Here is a 19,651-nt window from a genome sequence, read left to right as displayed (position 1 = left end):
GCATCTGCAGGCTCAATACCATGTGGATGCTGCCATGGCTTGTGGCTTGCACTTTCTGAAGCCATGGCCCCAGCTGTATCTTGGACCCTTTTAGTCATGGCTGGAGCAGCTGGGATGCAGGGCACAGCAGAGGGACCCTGGGCCTGGCCCATGAAGCCATTTTTTCCTCCTAAGCCTTCAGGCCTGTGATAGGAGAGGCTGCCCCAAACGTCTCTGACATGACCTGGAGACATTTTCCCCATTGTCTTGGGCATTAACATTTGGCTCCTCATTACTTATGCAGATTTCTGCAGCTGTCTTCAATTTCTCTTAAAAAATGGGATATTTGTCTCTATTGCATTGTCAGGCTGCAAATTTTCTGAACTTTTATGCTCTGTTTCCCTTTTAAAACTGAATACCTGGCCGGGTATGGTGGCTCATGCCTGTAATCCCAGCATGTTGGGAGGCTGAGGCAGGTGGATCACTTGAGGTCAGGAGCTCGAGACCAGCTCTGGCCAACATGGTGAAACTCAATCTCTACTAAAAATGCAAAATTAGCTGGGTGTGGTGGCACATGCCTGTAGTCCCAGCTACTCAGGAGGCCAAGACAGGAGAATCGCTTGAACCTGGGAGGTAGAGGCTGCAGTGAGCCAAGATCAAACCACTGCACTGCAGCCTGGGTGAGACAGAGAGAGACTCTGTCTCAAAAAAATAATAATAAAATAAATAAAACTGAATACCTTTAACGGCACCCAAGTCACCCCTTGAATGCTGTGATTCTTAGAAATTTCTTCCACTGGCCGGGTGCAGTGGCTCATGCCTGTAATCCCAGCACTTTGGGAGGCCAAGGCGGGTGGATCACTTGAAGTCAGGAGTTCGAGGCCAGCCTGACCAACATGGACAAGCCCTGTCTCTACTAAAATACAAAATTAGCTGGGCATGGTGGCACATGCCTGTAATCCCAGCTACTTGGGAGGCTGAGGCAGGAGAATCTCTTGAACTCAGGAGGCAGAGATTGTGGTGAGCTGAGACTATGCCATTGCACTCCAGTCTGAGCAACAAGAGCGAAACTCTGTCTCAAAAAAAAAAAAAAAAAAAGGAAAAAGGCTGGGTGTGGTGGCTCATGCCTGTAATCCTAGCACTTTGGGAGGCTGAGGCGGGCGGATCACGAGGTCAGGAGATTGAGACCATCCTCTCTAACATGGTGAAACCCTGTCTCCACTAAAAATACAAAAAATTAGCTGGGCATGGTGGTGGGTGCCTGTAATCCCAGCTACTTGGGAGGCTGAGGCAGGAGAATGGCATGAACCTGGGAGGCAGTGCTTGCGGTGAGCCGAGATCGCACCACTGCACTGCCTGGGCGACGGAGTGAGACTCCATCTCAAAAAAGAAAGAAAGAAAGAAAGAAATTTCTTCCACCAGATATTCTAAATAATCTCTCTGAAGCTCATAGTTCCACAAATCTCTAAGACAGGGGCAAAATGCTGCCAGTCTCTTTGCTTAAATATAACAAGAGTCTTCTTTGCTCCGGTTCCCAAGAAGTTCCTCATCTCCATCTGTAACCACCTCAGCCTGGATTCCATTGTCCATATCATTATCAGCATTTTGGTCAAAGCCATTCAACAAGTGTCTAGGAAGTTTTAAATTGTTCCACATTTTCCTGTCTTCTTCTGAGCCCTTCAAACTGTTCCAACCTCTGCCTGTTACCCAGTTCCAAGGTCGCTCCCACATTTTTGGGTATATTTACAGTAGCTCCCCACTCCAGGTACCGATTTACTGTGTTAGTCCATTCTCATGCTGCTGATAAAGACATACCTGAGACTGGGTAATTTACAAAGGAAAAGGGGTTTAATTGACTCACAGTTCCACATGGCTGGGGAGGCCTCACAATCCTGGTGGAAGGTGAAAGGCACATCTCACATGGCAGCAGACAAGAGAAGAGAATGAGAGCCAAGTGAAAGGGGTTCCCCTTATAAAATCATCAGATCTCATTAGACTTATTCGCTACCATGAGAACAGTATGGGGGAGACCGCCCCCATGATTCAGTTATCTCCCACTGGGTCCCTCCCACAACATGAGAGAATTATGGGAGCTACAATTCAAGATGAGATTTGGGTGGGGACATAGCCAAACCTTATCAGCTACTTTGAAGTTTTTGAAAAACCAGAGTTCTGGTCACTCTCACAGGCAGTTTCTGTTGCCTACCTGGTGTATATGTCACACTTTCTTGTTTCTTATCATGCCTTGTAAGGTTTCTTTTTGTTGTTGTTGTTTTTGGTTTTTGGATACTGGACATACTAGATAATGTACTGTAGCAACTTTGGTTGCTACCCCCCTCTTCCTTGTATTAAGTCTCTGATCTTGCTCTCAAGAAGGTGCAGTTTTTGGGTATGCCCACTGTCACCCTGCAGTGACAGTGGTGTTTTGTCAAGGCTTGCTTCTTTTTCTTTGACCACACCAAGCTGTTAAACTTCACTAATTTCTAGTTGATTGGTCTATTGTTTTCTTTTTTGTTTGTTTGTTTTTGCTTTTATTTATTTATTTATTTTTATTTAAAATAAAATGTATTCATTTTTATTTAAAATAAAATGTATTCATTTTTATTTTTTTATTTTTTATTTTTTATTATACTTTAAGTTCTAGGGTACATGTGCACAACGTGCAGGTTTGTTACATATGTATACATGTGCCATGTTGGTGTGCTGCACCCATCAACTCATCATTTACATTAGGTATATCTCCTAATGCTGTCCCTCCCCACTTTCCCCACCCCACAACAGGCCCTGGTGTGTGATGTTCCCCTTCCTGTGTCCAAGCGTTCTCATTGTTCAATTCCCACCTATGAGTGAGAACATGCGATGTTTGGTTTTTTGTCCTTGCGATAGTTTGCTGAGAATGATGGTTTCCAGCTTCATCCATGTCCCTACAAAGGACATGAACTCATCATTTTTTATGGCTGCATAGTATTCCATGGTGTATATGTGCCACATTTTCTTAATCCAGTCTATCATTGTTGGACATTTGGGTTGGTTCCAAGTCTTTGCTATTGTGAATAGTGCCGCAGTGAACATACGTGTGCATATGTCTTTATAGCAGCATGATTTAATAATCCTTTGGGTATATACCCAGTAATGGGATGGCTGGGTCAAATGGTATTTCTAGTTCTGGATCCCTGAGGAATCACCACACTCTTTTCCACAATGGTTGAACCAGTTTACAGTCCCACCAACAGTGTAAAAGTGTTCCTATTTCCCCACATCCTCTCCAGCACCTGTTGTTTGCTGACTTTTTAATGATCGCCATTCTAACTGGTGTGAGGTGGTATCTCATTGTGGTTTTAATTTGCATTTCTCTGATGACCAGTGATGATGAGCATTTTTTCATGTGTCTGTTGGCTGCATAAATGATCTATTGTTTTCAATAATTCTCTGGGGCATATATTGTGCTAAAACTACTTTCATGTAATTTTGGCTCCTTGGAAAGAATAATTCCTGAGATCAGTGTTTGATCTTGTTCTGAACTCAAGTGGCCTTCTTCTAGTTGTCTTAGTGCCTGGTTGTTTCCTGCAAACTAGTTAGCCTACAGTTTAACCTATATCTTGAATCTCCACTGAATTGCATTTCACCAAACCTCCACTGTTCTTTAAAGCACCCTTAGGTTTGAACATCTTCAGGCTACGTTGCAAATGAAGTTAGTTTATTTGGGACAAGATTAGGAGCTTTTTAATTTTTTTTTTTTTTTTTTTTTTTTTTTTTTTTGCCTTCTTCTATCTCCAGGCAAAATCTCTGAGCTAGGGCTCTAGAGCTGGGGGTAGGGACAATGGAAAGCTTCTCTCTGAGTGACACTCACACTGTCAGACCTGAGCACTCCTTAGAGGGGAAAGTAGCAGCCTGAGGTCTTCTTGGATTGCCTCTCATGGAGTAGAACCACTGCCTTACAAGCCCAGACAATCAGGGACCCATGATTCTCGGCATGCTATGCATAGGGTAGAGTATTTATTATATATATAGGGGCTGGGTGGAAAAAGACAACCCCTACTTGTTACCTGCATTTACCCAGTACCTAGACTCAACACCAGATAGCTGGAGGCAGTATAAAAATCCATGGAAGAAAGCCATCTGATTGGGAGCTAGAGGGTTAGGGAGCTCTGTGTTCTTGGCTACAGCATTCTGAAATGAAGTTGCTGCCTCACTGAGCTAAGGAGAGGAAGGAGCAGTCATGGTTCAAATACCATAGATTATTGCCTTTCTTACTGAATCTTCATAGATTTTCTCGAATAGATGTTTTTGGAACTTCTCCATAGCACCATTTTTAGAGGCTTTAAGTGGTGTATTTAAAAAAATAATTGTTACCAGTTTCGGGGGTGGTGGGCGGTGGAAAGGGCAGCCTTTCTCCTCACACTATCATGCTGGAAGTCATTCATTGAGAGGATTTTAAAATTCATTCTTCTCACATAGTACTGGCCTGGAAGTAAATGTAAAGGGTGTAAGTTTTTACAGTAGAGAGCTAATATTGAACGTAAGATCTGCTTTGTCCAAAGTGCATCTTGCTACCTATTTGGGGGTTAGGAAAGCTTTGTCAGTGAGTAAACTATCATACTAGATAATTCAGGGCTTTGATTCCCCTTTCCTCAGTTCTCAAGCAGTTGTCAACATCTAAGTTTACAATAACCAGCCAAATAAAACTCTTTCTCATAGCTGATAGTTACATTTATCCTTTAAATCAGCCAGTCACTTTTATTTTACTTGATTTTTCCTTCAGGGTACTCCAAGCGTATATATTTAACATGATTCAACAATGGCTTTTGAAGATAGGCAATGAAATTAACAACGGTAACATTGAACTTCAGCACCACGTATGTACTTGTAAGGGTTTTTGACGTTATATTTTGCCTCGGCTGGCAAATTTCTTCAAGGAAAAATAATGCTCTCCCTATTTAAATGAAGCAGGAGGTTGAGAGGGCAAAATAGAAGCTTGTATAATAATTTCTCAAATAATTTTCAATGGATTTTTTAAAGCAGAATGTTTCTGCCTCTGGAATGAAGTTTTGCAATTGAAGAGTCAATGAGCAAATATGTTAAAGCTGGTAGTACGGATTCAGGCAATCCCTAGGCTTGGGAGAAATTCCTCTGACAACCAAAATGAATAAGAAAAAGGGTAACAGAGTGCTTGTCACATGGTGGGACTCAGTAAATGTTTGTTGAATGAATTTAGGAAGAATATTCCAGCACTGTTGGTATCTAATGGTGCTGCTACATTAATCCCTTCTTTGGCAAAAATGCTTGATTTACCATTAGGGATTTATCTCCATGAAATCATATGCTCAATTTGTTATTTTCTAGAATTTAATTTTTATAGTGTGGGATTACTTAGAAAGTGCCTTTATATACCTCAATTTTAACACTGCATTATTAAAATTAATCTGTGTAGAAAATTTGCAAGATTGTAAACTCCATGAGGAATTATGTGTATCCTGTGTATCCATATTAACTCTTATTAATATTTAGAAACAGAAAAGTTGGATATAGGAGACAAGATGCTTGACTAAATTCAGCCAGGAGAAACATCTGCCACTGAGGGACTAGAAGATTGGAAAGACTGGTGCACTCCAAGCCTATCTTTAGAGGGAAGGCATTGAGGGTGGACAGAGGGAAGATAGAGATGCTGGGCTAAAGGGGGAGGAAGCTGGAAACCCTGCACAGGGATACCACACACTGGGACTCCTTCCTGGTCCCCAATGACTCTTGGGGAAAAAGTGAGCTAAGCAGGCGAGAAGTGACCTACTCTTGCCGTAGGCATCTGGAATTCAGACAGCAGGAGATCCCAGGACCCCCACAGTCACTTGAGCTGGCAGAGAGAGCTGCTTAGAGAGGTGGTAGGGGTGGTACTCCCAGCTAGTGTGGAGCCTGGAGGGTTTGGTGCGGGAGCATCTATAGTGGAGCACAGTCAGGGGTGCCTATCCCCCAAGGCCTGCCTTGCTCCTTTAGGAGACATTAGTCTTAGGGGAACTATCAGACCTGAACAATACAGGGTGATCTTGCCCCTAAGACAGGGCCAGTTTCACCTGAGCACCCCCCTGTCTTGTGGACTCTCCCAGGACTCCAGCCTGACCATGGCTGTTTGCAGTGCAGCCTTGGATGCCCAGCTGAGGTGCCTCCCAGGGGCCTGCATCATAGCTCCCGTACTGGCAGACCATGCCTGACCATTGGAGAGCTCCAGCAGAGCACCCCCACCTAATGAGCACCAGCCCGCCCATGTACTCTACCCATCACAGCCTCCCCCATGCCATTTGCCAGTGTGCACTCACCCATGACCACCCCCTACATTGCTTTGCTAGTGTGGTTGCATGTATTCAGACCTTGCCCCTCCTTCCCCACCAGCGCACATGTGCACATGCACCCTACCATGCCAACTGCTGCCACTGTGAGTGCATCACACTCCCCACCCCATAACCAATGCAAAGGTATGCAAGGAGACCAGTGGCCCCACACTCTGTCCTGCACTGCCATTGCCATTGGAGTGTTCATGGGTACAGAGACTGCTAACCTTGTGCCTGCCATTGCCCCGCCACTGTGCCAACAGTGCTGCTGGCATGAAACTACACATGGATGCCAGCAGACCTGCCTCCCACCTTGTGCAGCCACTGCTGCCTGTGCGAGTATGTGCACAGAGGTTACCAGTCCTGCACCTGCCAGCACTCTGCCCCCATGTGTGAACATGCATAGGGACATTGGTGGGCTACCCCCTGCAACATGCTGCACTGCCACCACTGCAAATGTCCACATCCCTGCCCTCATTAGTGCCCCACCACAGCTGATGAGCACGCACCCTGCTGCACTGCTGCTGCTCCTGGCATGTGTAAACAAGCACGGATCCCGCTGTCACCACCTAATGAATTGCTTTGGCTGGCATCACCCATTGGAGTGTTGTGACCAGTGGTCTGGGAACACCTTGGCTCTTCCAATACAGTAGGTTCCTAACCTTGAGGGGCCAGATAACAAAGCTGGGGACCTGATACCAGACCCTAGAGTTAGAGCATGCAGTCCAGAAGGCCTAAGCTGAGCCTTGGACCCCTAAAATCTTCCAGAAATGAAGCAGGTTGACTGAACCCAACTTATACCTGAATCAAACCTCCAAGGATGTCAAAGAGGAGGAAAGACAAAAGAAAATGCATTCTAAGGACAGCAACTTCAAAGACTGAAGGAACATCAGCTCACAAAGATCAGAAAGAGCCAGCACAAGAACTCTGGCAACTCAAGAAGCCAGAGTGTCTTCTCACCTCCAAACGACCACACTGTTCCCCAGCAATATTTCTTAACCAGGCTGACATGACAGAAATAGAATTCAGAATATGTATAGGAACAAAGATCATCAACATACAAGAGAAAGTTGAAACTCAATCCAAAGAATCTAAGGATTACAATAAAATGATACAGGAGCTGATAGATGAAATGCCATTATAAGAAAGAACCACCAGGCGCGGTGGCTTATGCCTGTAATCCCAGCACTTTGGGAGGCTGAGGTGGGTGGATCGACTGAGGTCAGGAGTTCGAGACCAGCCTGGCCAACATAGTGAAACCCCATCTCTACTAAAAATACAGAAAATTAGCCAGGCATGGTGGTGGGCACCTGTAATTCCAGCTACTCAGGAGGCTGACGCAGGAGAATCACTTGAACTCGGGAGGCGGAGGTTGCAGTGAGCCAAGATCATGCCATTGCACTCCAGCCTGGGCAACAGGAGCAAAACTCTGTCTCAAAAAAAAAAAAAAACAAAACAAAACTAACCTGATAGAAATGAAAAACACACTACAAGAATTTCATAATGCAATTGCAAGTATTAACAGCAGAATCAACCAAGCTGAGGAAAAAAATCTCAGAGTTTGAAGACTGGTTCTCTGAAATAATTCAGTCAGACAAAAATAAAGAAAAAACAATAAAGATGAATGAACAAAACCTCTGAGAAATATGAAATTATGTAAAAATATCAAATATACAACTCATTGGCATTCCTGAAAGAGAGAGAGTGAAACCAAGCAATTTGGAAAGCATATTTCAGGGTATCATCCATGAAAATCTTCACAACCTCACTAAAGGGGCCAACATTCAAATTCAGGAAATGCAGAGAGCCCCTGAAAAATACTACAAAATAAGACCATCCATGAGACACATAGTCATCAGATTCTCCAAGGTTGAAATGAAAGAAAAAATGTTAAAGGCAGGTAGAGAGAAGGGGCAGGTCACCTGCAAAGCAAACTCCATAAGGCTAACAGCAGACATGTCAGCAGAAATCCTACAAGCCAAAAGAAATTGTGGGCTTACGTTCAGCATTCTTAGAAAAGAAATTCCAAACAAGAACTTCATATCTAGCCAAACTGAGCTTCATAAGCAAAGGAGAAATGAGATCCTTTTTAGACAAACAAATGCTGAGGGAATTTTTTGTGACCAGATGTGCCTTACAGGAGGTCCTGAAGAGAGTGCTAAATATGGAAAAGAAAGACCATTACCAGCCACGACAAATACACACTTGGGTATTTAGACTACTATAAAGCAACCAAACAAGTCTGCATAGTAGCCAGCTAACAACATGATGACAGGATCAAATCCACACATATCAATACTAACCTTGAACATAAATGGGCTAAATGCCCCAATTAAAAGGCACAGAGTGGCAAGTTGGATAAAGAAACAAAACCTAATAGTTTGCTGTCTTCAAGAGACCTGTCTCACATGCAGTGACATCCAAAGTCTCCAAGTAAAAGGATGGAGAAAAATCTACCAAGCAAATGGAAAACTGTAAAAACAAGAGTTGCTATTCTAATTTCAGAAAAAACAGACATTCATTTTCCCTCCTGATCCATGTTCTTATCTCCAGTTTTTTTGTCATTGTTTTTCCTTTGCCTCCTTACTTCATTTTACCTGTGCTGCTTGGCTGTCTAAAACACTGGTCACTAAACGTTTTTTATTATGTACCTCTATTAGCAAAAAGTCTTTGAGCAAGCCTTTCTAACTTACTATTTCTGATTTGCATGCAAAAATTACTCAATTGACATGTTTGGTACATTATAAAACATATACAGAAAGCCAAATGGTATGAAATTAACAATATTTAAAAATGATTTTTGGTAATGGTTCAAAAAACTGATTGAACAAGCTTCATGATTTTTTATAATTGCAGGTTTAAATTGCAGATTAAACTTGTGATTATAAAGCTATTTGAAGGTCTGCTTCTAAATTCAGTTTCCTTCAATACTAATTTTTAATGGCAGTCACTGCTGAAATGATAGCTCAGAAAGAAACATGAATCCAAATTGAAGAAATACATCATTGGAATGATAATATTCACTTTTCATTTCCATCAATCAGGCCAGGCGTGATGGCTCATGCCTGTAACTCGGCACTTTGTAAGGCCAAGGTGGGAGGATTGCTTTAAGCCCAGGAATTTAAGACCAACCTGGTCAACACAGTGAGAACTCATCTCTACAAAAAATAAAACAATTAGCCGGGCATGGTGGCACACACCTATAGTCCCAACTACTTGGGAGGCTGAGGTGAGAGGATCGCTTGTGCCTGGGAGGTCAAGGATGCACTAAACTATGATTGTGCCACTGCACTCCAGCCTGTGAAACAGAGTGAGACCATGTCTCAAAAAAAAAAAAAAAAAAAAGAGAAAGAAATTTCAATTCCGTCAATCAGTTATGCAAAGGTTTTTTTTAAAATTAACTAGTAATTTTTTCCATCTATCATAATGTCAATCAGTTGTTTTCACAGTTGTCTAAAACATTAGACAGTGTAGCATTCCTATATTTTAACAAAGTGTTCCCAGCCAATTGAAATGCTTTATTTCTAAGATTTTTAAAAAGATTAGAAACATACTTCCAGATTTTATATATATGTAGATTTTAGACTTTTAAAAGGTGAGCTGTGTTTCATTTTTAGCAACAAACTCACACCAAGATGGAAATATTTCCTCCTATTCATTCTCAAAACAACTTCTCCATAGTATAAGTTTCTTTTGCTCATTGTTAAATTTCACATATATTTGAAAGGGACAAATTAAGTATGTGTGTGGGTTTTTTTGTTTGTTTGGTTGGTTGGTTTTTGTAGAGATGGGGTTTCACCAAATTGCCCAGGCTGGTCTTGAACTCTTGAGCTCAGGCAATCCTCCCACCTTGGCCTCCCAAAGTGCTGGGATTACAGGCATGAGCCACCATACCTGGCCTGATCTATCTTTCTTTCTCTCTCTCTTTCTTTCTTTCTTTTTCTTTCTTTCTTTCTCTCTCTCTCTCTTTCTTTCTTTCTTTCTTTCCTCTCTCTGTCTCTCTCTCTCTTTCTTTCTTTCTCTCTCTCCCTTTCTTTTTTTTTTGAAATGGAGTCTCGCTCTGTCACCCAGGCTGGACTGCAGTGGCACGTTCTCAGCTTACTGCAACCTCTGCCTCCTGGGTTCAAGTGATTCTCCTGCCTCAGCCTCCCAAGTAGCTGGAATTACAGGCGCGTGCCACCACACCAGGCTAATTTTTGTATTTTTAGTAGAGACAGGGTTTCACCATCTTGGCCAGGCTGGTCTTGAACTCCTGACCTCATGATCCACCTGTCTCGACCTCCCAAAGTGCTGGGATTACAGGTGTGAGCTACCACACCCGGCTCATTTATTTCTTAATATCAGCTAAGAAGTGGCTAATTACTCACTTGTTATCCCTGAAAAGATTAGTAAATTTGGAAGAAGTCTTTTCACAAAAGAAAAGCAGTCAATTCATCTTAAAATGTCTTTTAAGAATTTTGTATAAGAATCACAGTAAATCTATATTTTAGTACAAAAATTATATTCACTTTCCATCTCATTAAAAAGAATTACGTATCTTTAGGAAAGTAAAAGATATTCTTTGTTTTTAATTTATTTTAATTTTAAATTCACCTATGATTTATTGTTTGACCTTGATTCTACCATTTAATCTCTCTAATACAACTTTTAAATTAAGATAATAACATCTATTTGTGCTTATTTCCTAAGGATAGTCCAAGGATTGATTAATATTTTATGTAAGCAAAAATGAGTTATTTCAATGATAGTATAATCTAGGCCATTGGTATATGAAATAATAGTTAGGAATTTATGTATTTTCACAGAGAAGCAGCAGGGACATAGCTAGTAGAATATGTAAGGAAGTAGTATCTTTTTCTTGTGAAAAAGACTTGCCTTTTTAACTCTTTCTCAGGAAAGGTTGCCCCTTTTCCTGATACATAAATTCAGGTGTCAAATACATTAATCAACGTTGCTTTAGGTCATTAACAACCTTCCCGTCTGAATCAAGAAGCAGGAAGTTTGGGTTTTTATTGGATAGGCTACTACTTTTCTTTTTTTTTTTTTTTTTTTGAGACGGAGTCTCGCTCTGTCGCCCAGGCTGGAGTGCAGTGGAACCGTCTCGGCTCACTGCAAGCTCCGCCTCCCGGGTTCAAGCCATTCTCCTGCCTCAGCCTCCGAGTAGCTGGGACTATAGGCGCCCACCACCACGCCCGACTAATTTTTTGTATTTTTAGTAGAGACTGGGTTTCACTATGTTAGGCAGGATGGTCTCGATTTCCTGACCTCGTGATCCGCCTGCCTCGGTCTCCCAAAGTGCTGAGATTACAGGTGTGAGCCACCGCGCCCGGCCTAGGCTACTACATTTTATTTTTATTCATTCATTCAAGAAACATTTACTAAGAACTTACTCCCTGATAAGTACTGTGTGGTATGCAGGGATAAGTTGATGGCTCATGTCTTACAGACAGGTTAATTGAGGAGATAGATGTGCAAATGACTATAACAGAGATATATACAAAGTACTGTAAAAACATGGGAAAGGGAGCAAATTAGAGCCAGTGGAAACTGGTAAGTCTTCTCAGAGTAGATCATGTTTAAGCCTAGAGAAATACTCCAGAACTAACCAAACAGAGAAAGGGAGTAGGGTATTTGAAAAGTATGGTGTGTCTGAATTTTGCATACAGGTTTTCTGCATTTTATTTCTGGGACCTAGCCTCAGCAAATACTGTCATGCAGAGGTTCTTAAACTTTCTCTATTCACAGTGCCCTTTGGGTTTCAATATTTTCACACTCCTAAGCCAAAAGAAATACCTCACAGTTAAGTTTATTAAGTAGGTAGGTTCAAACCGCTTACTAAATATTTAATGTCCTAACAATTTATTAACCATTTGGAAAAGTACTACACATACATTGAAAGAAAAAACATTTTATTTTATTCTCATTTAATCAATACCACTTACCAATGTAAGGCATGTACTTTTGGCATGGTACAGCTTCTCTGACCTTGGAATCAGATTGGACGTTACCACCTTCATTTCCTGTTCCATGTTAATTTTCACACAGTACTTTTTTTTTTTTTTTTTATCACACAACCACCAATCAAACCAGTTTCAAAAAGATATGATGTCATCAAAATTAATATAGGGCATCTAAAGTTGAAAACTGTGAATTGTGTTAAGTTCATGCTGTGTCTGGTAGATGTTACATATTACTGTTATTTCCCTCAATTTAAAATCCTATGGCATCCTTGTGAGTTTGCTGTGGAGCCCTGGAATGCCTTGATGTGCAATTTGAGAATTGTAGGTTCTCACAGGTTATTATCTATGGCCAGGCTAAAGAAGAGATCAGTGGCTGGGCGTGTGGTTCACGCCTGTAATCCTAGCACTTTGGGAGGCTGAGGTGGGCAGATTGCTTCATCCCAGCAGTTCAAGTTCGGCCTGGGCAACATGGTGAAAGCCCATTTCTACAAAAAACACAAAACTTAGCCAGGCATGGTGGTGCGTGTGCCTGTAGTCCCAGCTACTCAGGAGGTTAAGATGGATGGATCACCTGAGCCTGGGGAGGTCAAGGTTGCAGAGAGCTATGATTATGCCTCTGCACTCCAGCCTGGGCAACAGAGTGACACCCCGTTTCAAAAAAATTAAATAAATAAATATCAATAAAAAGAAGAGAGTAGCTTAATGTCATGTAGTGAGCAAAAGAAAATAGGGTCATGCTAGCTGATGACTTGATTTCATTAAGAATTATAATGTTGAAAGTTGGACACAGGCACGATCATTTCTATTTTAAAATTTGGTGTGATTTTTACTGTTTGATTTATTTAAAGTGGGTCATTTGTATTATACTCATTTTTTAACAGATGGATGAGTTACATATATCTATGATCCAGTGGATGGTAAACTTGCTGATTTTAATGATACCCAACTTTACTGACCAAGACTGTCTCCTGAAGTTGGAGGAGGAAAGTGCTGAGAAACATGATATAGGAGTTGCGCGATTGGAGCTAGATGCGATTGAACTGACAAGGAAGTTGTACCAATACTCCAGCTATTTGAGCAGGTGAAGTGGTTATTTTATTGTTGCCCTTTTGAAGAATTGAATGTCACATATAACAGAGAAGAGACAGTGAAGTAGTAGCAATAGGAGTTATTTTAAAACCTTGAAAGAAATACTAGTTCAGTTTTTCAACTAGCTTTAACACTGTGAGCAGTTATAATATGAGATTTTGGTTTTTCTTTTGAAAACTGTTGGCACGGGCAGGATGAGAAGTGTGTGTATGTGGGAGTAAGAATTAGGAAAAAAGGACTCACTTTCTTGCATAAATAAGACACATCTTACACTTTTGCACATACTGGTGAGGGAGTGGATTTAAGAAGAATATTGTAGTTTCTTGTGTACTGTCATGTATTTTTTTAGACAGAGTTTTCTTCTGTCACCGAGGCTAGAATGTAGTAGCGTGATCTCGGCTCACTGCAGCCTCCACCTCCCAGGCTCAAGAGATTCTTGTGCCTCAGCCTCCTGAGTAGCTGGGATTTACAGGCATGCACCACGATGCCTGGGTAATTTTCGTATTTTTAGTAGAGGTAGAGTTTTGCCATGTTGGCCAGGCTGGTCTCGAACTCCTGATCTCAAGTGATCTGCCCACCTTGGCCTCCCAAAGTCCTGGAATTACAGCCATGAGCCACCATGCCCAGCCCTGAATGTATACTTTTATGTGCTTCACTAAATGCCAACCAAAACTTCTTTTTACAAAATGGAAGAAGAAAAAAAAACAACCCACAAACCCTTATATCTGAAAAGCTAGAAGATTTCCACTGAATAAAGATGAAGTCTGGAAAATTGTAATCTATTAACTAAGATGCAAGCTTGATGCTATCATTACTTTAAATTCAGGAAGTAGCTTTTGCATTCTAAGCAAATTTTCCCTTCATTTCAATTCAGTATTACTAAGGGTCAAGAATAAGAGGGATGGAAGGGAGAAGGAGGACAAGGGTAAGAAATTGAGGAGACAAATTATTCTCCTTGGTGAGTCAGTAGCTGAATTATTATGGTGAACTTCCACTTTGTCTGGATTTTTAAAATTTTAAACACTTAGAAGAAGAACCAGCAATAAATAGGTTATGCTGAGTGTGTATGTGCTCTTTTTCTTTTTCTTTTTTTCCCCCTTTTTGCAGTTGTTGCAAAGGGATGGTAACAGCAATGGCTGTGAGTAAATCCACTAACTTACACAAAAATGCTACTGAAGACCTTTATGAGGTGGATAAGTTGAAGGTAATAACTCTGTCTTCCCCTTAGTTTTGTTTTTGTTTTGTTTGTTTTTATCAGATTTTTGAGGTTCAATTGATGTACAACAAGCTCACATATTTAAAGAATACAATCTTATAAGTTCTAAAATATGCACATACTCATAAAAACAATTAATAAAGATGAAAAATAGGGAACATATCAAACACACCCAGAGTTTCCTTGTACTCCTCTTTTATTTATCCTTCCAGCCTCATCTTGTCACCAATGTCTGATCTACTATCTAACACCAAAGATTTTTTTTACTTTCTAGAATTTATAAAAATGGAATTATAAAGAATATACTTTTTTTCTCTGACTTATTTCACTAAGCATGATTACTTAGAGATTCACACATATTGTTGCTTTTATCAACCACTTATGCTTTTTAGTGCTGAGTAATATTTCATTGTATGGATAGACACAATTTATTTAGTCTCTGTTGATATGCATTTGAATTGTTTCCAGTTTTAAATTATTACTAGATAACTTCAGTGCATATTCATATGTAAGTCTTTGAATGGATGTATACTTTCACTTCTCTTGGGTTGATATCTAGGAATGGAATGGCTGAGTCACATGGAATGTGTGTGTTTAACTTTTAAAGAAATGGTCAAACTGCCTTCCAAAGTGGCTAATGGGTACAAAAGTGCAGTTAGGTAGAAGGAATAAGCTCTAGTATTCAATAGTACATTAGGGAAATTATAGTTAACAATAATTCACTGTATATTTCAAAATAGCTAGAAGAGAAGAATTGGCTATCTCCAACACAAAGAAAAGATAAATGTTTGAGGTGATGGATACCCCTGTTACCCTGCTTTGATCTTTACACATTGTACACATGCATCAAGATATCACATGTACTCCAAAATATGTACAAATATGATATATCAATTTCTTAAAAGGTGTTTAAACCATTTTTACACTCTTGCCAGCGGTATCTGAGAGTTCCAGTTGCTTTACATACTCACTGACACTTGATATAGTCAGTCTTTTTAAAATTTTTTTTGAGATGGAGTCTCGCTCTGTTGCCCAGGCTGGAGTGCAGTGGCATGATCTTGGCTCACTGCAACCTCCGCTTCCTGGGTTCAAGCAATTCTGCTTCCTAAGCCTCCTGAATACCTGGGACTACAGGCGTGCACCACTATGCCGGGCTAATTTTTGTATTTTTAGTGGAGATGGGGTTTCACCGTGTTGACCAGGCTGGTCTCAAACTCCTGACCTCAAGTGATCCGCCCTCCTCAGCCTCCCAAAGTGCTGGGATTACAGGTGTGAGCCACTGCGCCTGGCTGATATAGTCAGTCTTTTAAAATTATACATTCTAATAAGTGAGTAGTGGGATGTTATTGTGGTTTTAATTTGCATTTTCTTAATGACCAATGATGTTGAACTTCTTTTCATGTGTGTATTTGTAATCCATGTATTTTCTGTGGTGTAATGTCTGTTCAAATCTTTGACCTGTTTAGTATTGATTTGTTTGTTTCCTTATTATTGAGTTTAGACAGCTGTTTTTTTCTCGATACCAAGTCTTTTATCAGATACATGATTTTAAAATATCTTCTCTCAGTCTGTGATTTGTCTTTTTTTTTTCCTAAGATAGTATTTTACTATGTTGCGTAGGCTGGACTTGAACTCCTGAGCTTAAGTGATCTTCCCACCTCAGTCTCCAGAGTAGCCAGGATTACAGACATGAACCTCATGCCCAGTTATAGTGTCTTTCAAAGAGAGAAGTTCTTAATTTTGATGAAGTTCAATCTCTGATTTTTTTTCTTTTATAGACCTTGCTTTTGGTATTCTATCTAAAGAAATTTTTGCATAACAACATCATAAAGATTTTCTCCTATGTTTTCTTCTAGAAGTTTTAGAGTTTTAGGCATTATATTCAAGTCTATGACCCACTTTGAGTTAACTTTTAAAAATATGGTGCTGGGGTTGGATTCAAGTTCATTTTGTGGCATTTGGATATCCCTTGTTTTAGCACCATTTGCTGAAAAGGCTGTACTTTCTCTATTGAGATGCCTTTGTATCTTGATTGAAAACCTTTTAACCATATATGTCTTGGTATTATTCTGGACATTCTGTTGTGTTCTGTTGATCCATTTGTCAACATTGTCACCGTCTCCAAACTGCCTTCATTACTATTGTTTTGTAATAAGTTTTAAAATCAGGTAATATAAATCCTCCAAATTTGTTTTTTTTCAAGATCAGGCTATTCTAGGTCCTTTGCTTTCCATATTTTATAATTAGCCTATCAATTTCCTCAAGAAACCTTGCTGGGATTTTAATTGATATTATATCTATTGATCAGTTTGTGGAGAATTGATATCTTAACAATATGGAGTCTTTAAATCTGTGAACATGGTCTATCTCTTCATTTGTTTGTCTTTATTTCTTTAAGCAAAGTTTTATAGTTTTCAGTGTATAGATCTTACATATAGTTTGTGAGATTTATCCCTAAGTATTTCATATTTTGGTGCTACTATAAATGGTATTATTTTATAATTACAATTTCTGATTATTCATTGCTAATATATAGAATTACAATGGGGTTTTAGTACATTAATCTCATATCCTGTAACCTTGCTGAATTCACTTATTCCTTCTAAGAATTTTTTTTATTTTGTTTTTTTTCAGATTCTTTGGGATTTTTAATACACAGTCATGCAGTCATCTTATCTGCAGATAGGGACAGTTTTATTTCTTCCTTTCCAATCTGTATATATTTTTTCTTTTTCTTGCCTTATTGCACTAATAAGACTGTATAATACTAGGTTGAAAAAGTAATGAGAGCAGATATCCTTGCCTTGGTCCATCTTAGGGAAAAAGTATTAATTGGTCATCTTTAAGTATAATGCTAGCTATAGGTTTTTTTTATAGATACCCTTTATTAGATTGAGGAAATTCTTCTTTCATGTTTGCTGAAAATTTTTTTTTTTTTTTTTAGTCAGTAATGGATGTTGGATGTTATCAAATCCTTTCGCTGCATCTATTGAGATGCTCATGAGTTGTCTTTTTTAGTGCGTTAATATGGTGAATTACATTTATTGATTTTTAAATTGAATGTTAAACCAGTATTGTATTCCTGGAATAAACTCCACTTGATCATGATGTATTGTCCTTCTTATATGTTGCAAATTCAATTGATTGATTGTTTAGAATTTTTGCACTGATGTTCATAAGGGATATTTATTAAATAGTTTTGTTTTGTAATATCTTTGTTTGGTTTTGATATCAGGGTAATGCTGGCCTTTTAAAATGAGTTAAGAAGTGTTTCTTACTCTTCTGTTTTAGAAATAATATGTGTAGAATTGTTTATTTCTTCCATAAATGTTTGGTAGAATTCACCAGTGAAGCATCTGGGCATTGTGGGAAAGTTTTTAACTAACAAATATAGAGCTATCTAATTTCTTTAACAAGTTTAAATACATTTATCACATATAGAGCTATTATTTCCTTTTCTTGAGTGAGCTTTGGACTTGTAAGGAATTTGTGATTTCATCTAAGTTGTCTAGTTTATTGTCATGCAATTGCTCACAATATTCCCTTATTATTCTTTTAATAATTGTAGGATGTCCACTGTCTCATTCTGTTATGGAAATTTTGAAGCCTCTCTCTTTTTGTTTTCATGAATCTACACAAAGATTGTCCAATTTTCTTGATCTCAAAGAACCAGATTTTGCTTTCATTGATTTTTCTCCACAAGTTTTCTGTTTTCTACGTCCTTAATTTCCAGTCTAGTCTTTATTGTTTATATTTTCTTACTTATTCTGGGTTTAATTTGCTCTTCATTTTCTGGTTTCTTAAAGTGTAGCTGAGATTATTGATTTGAGACCTTTTTACCTCCTCCCCCATACCCCCGTAGGCATTTAGTAGTACAAACTTTCTGTTTTAGCTGCATCTCACAGATTTTGATATGTTGTGTTTTCATTTTAATTCCATTTAAAATACATTTTAATATCCATTTTGCATTCTTCGTTCATCCGTGGGTTATTTAGAAGTATATTTAGTTCCCAAATATTTGAGTATTTTCCAGAGCTCTTCTGCTATTGATTTGTAATATGATTTCATTGTAGTCAGAGAACATATTTTGTACCACTTACATCCTTTCCAATGTATTGAGACTTGTTTGAGAACCTAGAACATTATCTGTCTTGGTAACTGTTCCATGTACAATTGAGAAGAATATTCTGTTATTGATGGAGTTCAAATCAAATTGGTTGATAGTCTTATTTAAGTGTCCTATATCCTTGTTGATTTTCTGTCTACTTGATCCATCAATTATTCAGAGAGGAGTATTGAAACCTTGACTATAATTATGTTTTGTTTATTTTCTTGGAGTTCTATCAGTTTTTGCTTCATGTATTTTGAAGCTATGTTATTAGGTGCAAATACATTTAGAGTGAACTGACTCTATCATTATGAAATTATTCTCTTAACACTGCATCTCAATAGACCCAGAAAAAGCTTTCAATAAAATCCAATATCCTTTCATGATAAAAACCCTCAACAGACTAGACATTGAAGGAATATACCTCAAAATAATAAGAGCCATCTATGACAAACCGATAGCCAACATCGTACTGAATTCAGGGCAAAAGCTTGAACCATTCCCCTTGAGAACTGGAACAAGACAAGGATGCCCAGTCTTACTATTCCTATTGAACATAGCTCTGGAAGTCCTAGCCAGAGCAGTTAGGCAAGAGAAAGAAATAAAAGGCCTCCAAATAGGAAAAGAAGAAGTCAAGCTATCTCTCTTTGCTGATGATAGGATTCTATACCTAGAAAGTCTTAAAGACTCTGCCAAAAGGCTCCTAGAATTGATAAACGACTTTAGTAAAGTTTAGGATACTAAGTCAATATACAAAAAGCAATAGCATTTCTATACACCAATAATGTCCAGGCTGAGAGTGAAGTCAAGAATACAATTCCACTTACAATAGCCACAAGAAAATCAAATACCTAGGAATACATCTAGCCAAGGAGGTGAAAGGCGTCTACAAGGAGAACTACAAAACACTGCTGAAAGAAATCAGAGATGACACAAATTAATGGAAAAACATTTCATGCTCATGGATAAGAAGAATCAA

At 39.2% G+C, this 19,651-nt stretch overlaps 1 protein-coding gene across 5 annotated transcripts in view; it reads left to right on the top strand.

Annotated features, from left to right (window-relative positions):
* The window catches only part of AXDND1 (axonemal dynein light chain domain containing 1), a 193,985-nt gene that overhangs the window by 116,054 nt on the left and 58,280 nt on the right, over window positions 1–19,651 (top strand). For all 5 annotated transcript variants that reach the window (XM_054656308.2, XM_001157492.6, XM_054656307.2 and 2 more), the window contains 3 exons: window positions 4,742–4,835; window positions 13,141–13,340; window positions 14,456–14,552. In XM_054656308.2, the coding sequence (XP_054512283.1) occupies window positions 4,742–4,835; window positions 13,141–13,340; window positions 14,456–14,552 (391 nt within the window). The remainder of the gene's footprint in view (window positions 1–4,741; window positions 4,836–13,140; window positions 13,341–14,455; window positions 14,553–19,651) is intronic.

The sequence above is a fragment of the Pan troglodytes genome, chromosome 1, assembly GCF_028858775.2.
Source record: "Pan troglodytes isolate AG18354 chromosome 1, NHGRI_mPanTro3-v2.0_pri, whole genome shotgun sequence".
In the NCBI taxonomy this organism is placed as follows: domain Eukaryota; kingdom Metazoa; phylum Chordata; class Mammalia; order Primates; family Hominidae; genus Pan; species Pan troglodytes.
This window is presented reverse-complemented; position numbering and strand designations above follow the sequence as displayed.